This window comes from Diabrotica undecimpunctata, chromosome 8 (genome assembly GCF_040954645.1).
Source record: "Diabrotica undecimpunctata isolate CICGRU chromosome 8, icDiaUnde3, whole genome shotgun sequence".
NCBI lineage: Eukaryota > Metazoa > Arthropoda > Insecta > Coleoptera > Chrysomelidae > Diabrotica > Diabrotica undecimpunctata.
In genome coordinates, this window is record NC_092810.1 from 87087209 (window position 1) to 87093208 (window position 6000).

Genomic DNA, 6000 nt, shown 5'->3' on the forward strand with positions numbered 1-6000 from the left:
GAATCCCTGTATGGAATTATTCTTACGAAATGTTTCTTTGTCCAGTTAAGACCCATATTAATGTTCGCTACTTGTGTCAAAACAATATTATTATACAAAAAGAATATTATCGAGATTGTATAGTAAAATGGAAAGAATATGAAAAAGTTTATACTGATGGATCTAAATCGGAACATGAAGTTGGCTGTGCAGTTTATTATCCTTCCAAAAATATTAAGCTAATATACAAACTGTCAGATAGAGGGGTATAGTTTCAAAATGTACAATCTCCATGTTTCCTAAATTTTCAGTAATCGATAAAAACGGATAGCCTATTTCATATGAACAATTAAACTAATTTTTCTTTTCTATTACATTTATATGACAACTACGAGTTAATATACAAATTTTTTCTTTAAACTATTCATAAATAACTAAGTAATTCTAGAAAAATATCTGAACATTGTACATTATGAAAATAACTAATGGAGTTTGTCCACTTTGAAAATAACTTACGAACATCATTTATTAAACTTATTTATTTTATTGAGATAATACACATTTTAATTATTCAAAAATAGTTAATTAAATGGAAAATCCATCATTTTCTTCGACGTTCTCACACAACGTTTCATCGTTGACAGTTCCATTTTCTGGTGCTGCATTGTCTTCTCGATTGTCTTCGATAATGATGAATTTGTAAAAACTTAAACGGGAATCACTTTTCCAGTCCTCTCCAAAATGACAACATAATAAATTATTAACATCAACCTTTTTTTTGTTATTGACCACGACATTATGTTTCGGAATTTTGGCAGGTTTCATTCTTTCAATGTTCTTAGTTTTTTTTGTTATTGATTTTCCCACACCAACATCCGTTTTATAAGCTAACTCACCGCGGACTAACACTGTGCCTTGAGAGCTTTTAGTTAAAGTAATCCTCTTCGTTTTTGAGAAAGCAAAATGCCATTGTCCTGCTTGCTTGTTTCATTTTTCCAGTCATATATTTCGACTAATTCTCCACCCCAATGAACAGTACTATACTTTGAAAACATCTCCAGATATTCATGTGGTTTTAAAAGTATCTCCTTTTTTTTAATATCCTTTTCGATATTCCCAAAAACCCGGTCTGGAGGCATGAAAGAATGTCCTCTCACTGGGAATATTACTTCAATTTTTCTAATTTTATCTTGTCTAGAAAACCCATAACAACACATAGATATGAGTGTCGTGTTTTTGTTTTGGCCTCCGCATCCATCATACATAAGCCTGATAGTATGAATATCGTCTCCAAAATTAGCCGATTCAAGAATGTAATAAATGCAGAAGGCAACCTCGTTCGAACCCTTCTTGTACTCGTTTTCGGTCCAACAGAAAGAAGTAACATTAGATGGATTTAAATTACTTTTGGAAGTTCCTCTGACAACGGTAAAATTGTACATATAAAATTGACGTAAATAATACGCCTGTTGATCCGGAATCTTAGGCAAAACTTGATTTTTCTGACAGTCAAAAGAAAACGTTTCTACACCTTCATCCCGTTCTTTTAAAAGGGTGTAAAATGCTTTGGACCTCAGCGTATGTACCCTTTTTTGGATGATTAAGTTGGCTTTCATGTCGTTATCATGGCACGCTTTTATTTTCTCAGTCAATTGTAAGCATGTCGAACATGCATCGGTTCTAGGAGAACCAAAACCAAGGTTATATTGTGTATTAAAAATTTTCCTGAAATAGCTTTCTTTTACTGGAAAGTTTTCATTTTCTTTTAAGTACATTTTCCACATCGACTTTATATTCAAAGAAGAATCCAGATATAACCGTTGGCTTTGTCCCCGGCAATAATGAGATTCAATAACGCGGAATTTGTTAATAAAATCCATAACAGCACTTTTTTTCAACATGTACTTTTCCAGCTTTCTATCGCCACCTCGATTTTCCATTGCAGGAAGGGAAGTTCTATAGAAATTTTTTGTAACTGTATCAATTCGTCTCCTTGTATACCCAAAACTTCCATGAAAGCTTTCTTACACACAGCCAACATTCTGTTTTCGTTAGTCAGAATATAAAATCGTGTTTGAAATGTTTTTGCAACATGTTGCGAATTTTTTGGGCGTTTACGCTGTATTGGAACTGTTTTGCAATATTTCAACAGAAAATTATCTTGAAATGTTTTCTCCTTCGTCCCATAAAATTTAGAGTGGAAACGTATTATTTCGTTCATTTGTAGTAACGTACATTGAAAAGCACCACTTTTGTGTCCACATTTCGGATAAATTGGGAGCGAATGTGGACTATACCTAAAATAAAATCCATGTTTATACAAAGATATACAAAATCCTTTGATGCAACTTACCTCAATTTTTTTTGCTGAATTCTTTTCCATGATGTGGTAATACGTTGTCTTTTTCGTGCTTTATTACTAGCCACAGGAGTAACATTTACCTCCATTACACGATTTATTATTTTAAGAATTCGAAAAAATATGATACTACTTTAATAAACAAACTGTGCTGCTTCACAAATCACATGCAATTAACACTAACAATGTATAATGTAAAAACACAACGTTTTTAGCGCGAGATTTGTTGACCGAACAGGATATTGCACGCTTTGAAATATTCGCCACTATAAACAAGAAAAACCCATTGGAGATTGTACTCTTTGATTTTAAATATTGGATAGGAGATTGTACGGTTTGAAAATTAAATGTCATTGGAGATTGTACGTTTTGAATTAAAGTCTAATTTTCTGCCCTCAAAATTTATTGGAGAATGACTATTTTGAAAAGAGTTTTTTTATTGTTTTGATTCAGGACTAAAAACTCAACGTAATGCGACATCTTACTCATTTTTTCTGAAATATGGAGATTGTACACTTTGAAACTATACCCCTCAATGTCAATGTTTAGTGGTGAGCTTATTGCCATAAAATTAGCAATTAATGTGTGTTTAGAACAAGAAGAGGATAAATTTGTCATATTTATAGACTCTAAAAGTTCGGTAGAAAAACTTAATAATCTGTGTTTGAATCCTAATTTAAATTACATCCTTCTTGATATTTTGGAATTGTATCAAAATGTATTAAGTAGAGGAAAACAAATTTATAGGTATAGAAGAAAATGAAGAAGTGGACTCTTTAGCAAAAGATGGTGCGAAAAATGGAAGAATACTTAGATTAAAAATACCAGAATCCGATTTTATTCCAATTTTTCGAAAGGAACTTACGGAAAAGTGGCAGACACAATATAAATGTGGAGACAAAGGACAGTTTTTTAAGAATATACAACCAAAAATACGGGACAAACCATGGTTTGAGAATACACGTAATCGTTCAATTATTTGGATAAGTCGAATGAGATGCAATCATGCTCTATTTCCAGTGTATAAACATAAAATAGGTTTGTTAGATAATAATAAATGTCTATGTGATGAAATTGCCGATTAACAAAATATTCTTTTAGAATGTCCGTTAAAAAAATAGAATTTGATAATTTTTATCAAAATTTAATATCTTACAAAATAAAATTTCCAATAAATGTTTCAAATCTATTTACAGAGGATAATAGTATCTACAATATCATATTCGCCTAGTGAGAACAATAGTGGCGAAACTCGAAAATCAAGGATTTTGAGTTAAGTCCATCAACCGACATCTAAATATGCCCTCTTTCATGTGCAAGATCGGCGAACAATTATTTTATTTCCTTACTACTAGAGGACAGCCACGTGTCTTTAGGGTATTGTGAATTTGTCAAATATTTTGATGCATTAACGACGAAGGTCAGTGCTTAAATTTTCTTCGTTGGGAAAGCAACGAAACTTCACATCAAGACTGGCGAATCTGTAATTACGCCGTGATTGCACGTATTCGAACAATTATCTTTAAAAATATTAGTGTAATAGTGGCGAATGTGCACTTTTGTCATACATGTTCTGAATTCGGAGTGTAAAATCTAAATTAAATTAAAAAAAAAAGAACGACGAACCTGTAATTTCGTCTATTACGTTGTAGGTAAGTCAAAGTTTTATTTATGTGTGGGATATTTATTTTGATTTTAGCCTTTATTGTATTACAGTTTTGTATCATATTAAAATATTATTACTACTTTCACTGGTATTGCATAACAGGGACTGTTAAAAATAATTTAAATCAGTATTACTTCGCTGTAATATTAAATATATAAAAATAAATCTAGTTAAATTTATTTAAAAGATAGTACCGTAATGTCGAATTAAATTATTTTAAACTCAAATTTAAATTATGTTTATAATATTATTATTTTTAGGTCTTAAAGATACGGAATCATGAGCGGACGGTCAGAAAAAATGCTAACTGCTCTTGGAATATAGTAAGTTTCAGTGTAATTTAGATTTAAATTTTTCTATGTTGTGCCCTTTTGCTTTTAGTGTAAACCGCGAAGGCGAAAAGCCAAGTTTTAGTCAAGATTCTTCCAACCAAAATATACATAAGATGAGTCACGACGAATAAAGTAATTTTGGAGTACTAAAACAAACAGATGAAAAAATCCAGGCTGTTCTGGAAATAAAGTAAGTTTTAGTTGTTTATTATATTAAGAAACCTAATATTTTGTAATGAAGTAGTTTGCTTTTAAATTTATTTACATAAAACGCTTTTTTTAATCTAAATTTTGTTTTATTTTTAGTGTAAATTGCGAAAATCAAAACAAAATTGAGAAAGATTCACCTAAAATGGATGATCTCATAGCAACTTGCTCAGGATTGAAGCCAACAGAGAAAGGTAAATGTTTTATTTTATCCTATTTTAAATAATATCATCTTTTTATTACCATTGCATTAACAATTTATTTTATTCGTTTCCCAATTTTAAGCTGACAAAACACTTTATGATGGTGTTTTATGGTAGATCAAAAGTAAAAAATTGATGTTGATAAAAACACCTATGATGACAAAGACTAATTTTACTGATTTTAAAGGAAATTACTAAATTACCTCTTTTATTTATAGGGGTAGAACAGGAAATTGAGAACATTGAAAACGAAGGTTCAAGAGACTCCAGCGATTCAAGTAGCTCCGATGAGTCCTCATCTGAATCATGGTGTTCCAAGGGTAGTCGTTGTAGCAGATCGTCTTCTACGAAATCATTGAGCTCATCAGTAGATGATAGTGATAGAGACCCAGATTTCAATGAAGAAAGTAATGAATCCGAAGAATGCACAGGTTCAAACAGAAACGTTGGAAGAACGAGAAAGAGGAAACGAAATCCAGAAGGCTGGAAAATAACTATTGTAAAAAAATTAAGAAACTGAAAAAGAATATCAATCTCTTCATAATGGTAAGTTAATTCCAGCAAGGAAAATACTTTCATCGTGCAAAAATACTTGCAGGCTAAAATGTAGTGTTAAGTTCACCCAGGAAGATAGGGAAATACTTTTTAATAGTTTCTGGAATTTGGGAAACTTAGAGAATCAGCGAAGTTTTATTGTAAACCATATGCAACCTATCCAACCAAAATACAGACACGTTCTAATCGAAAGGCAGAAAGAGCGAGGATTAAACAAAGGCTACTACTTTGAAAAAAATAATGAACGCAAGCAAGTTGGCTTCTTATTTTTTAGGGGAACTCTTGGTGTAAGTGAAAGATTTATTAGAACTGTCAAAACTAAAGATAAAGGGGGTTAATTAGAAACCGATTTGCGTGGAAAAGGTATACACAAAAATATTTCGGAACAAATTAAAAATGATATGAGACCCCATCTTTCATCAATACCAGCTGTGGAAAGCCACTATACCAGGGCTAACACACAAACAAAATATATTGAGGGTGGAAAGACAGTGAGTGATTTATACAATGATTATGTAGACTTATGTAAGGCACAAAACAAGAATTATGGCAAAATATCTATGTATAGATATCTGTTCAACTACGAATTCAACATGTCTTTTCACATTCCAAAAAAGGACCAGTGCCTTACATGTAATACATACAAGAATTCGAATCCTGACGAGAAACTTCAAATAGAGCAAAGCTACAAAACACATA

At 31.4% G+C, this 6000-nt stretch overlaps 1 protein-coding gene and 1 long non-coding RNA gene across 2 annotated transcripts; both read left to right on the forward strand.

Moving 5' to 3' along the window:
- Nucleotides 1-3792: 3792 nt before the first annotated feature.
- Nucleotides 3793-4458, forward strand: LOC140448473 (uncharacterized). The gene is made up of 3 exons (XR_011951719.1): nucleotides 3793-3990; nucleotides 4265-4327; nucleotides 4386-4458. It is a non-coding gene; the product is annotated as an uncharacterized lncRNA (long non-coding RNA).
- A 158-nt stretch (nucleotides 4459-4616) lies between these two features.
- On the forward strand, nucleotides 4617-5266 carry LOC140448230 (uncharacterized). The gene is made up of 2 exons (XM_072541336.1): nucleotides 4617-4737; nucleotides 4965-5266. Exons 1-2 carry the CDS (start codon nucleotides 4689-4691, stop codon nucleotides 5264-5266), a joined length of 351 nt encoding a protein of 116 aa, XP_072397437.1. The 5' UTR covers nucleotides 4617-4688.
- The last annotated feature ends 734 nt before the right edge of the window (nucleotides 5267-6000 follow it).

Bases quoted from the DNA above. Each gene is read 5' to 3' on its own strand.
- LOC140448230 (XM_072541336.1), top strand. From the start codon at position 4,689: ATGGATGATCTCATAGCAACTTGCTCAGGATTGAAGCCAACAGAGAAA. The intron at 4,738-4,964 runs GTAAATGTTTTA...TTTTATTTATAG, and splicing joins ATTGAAGCCAACAGAGAAAG to GGGTAGAACAGGAAATTGAG.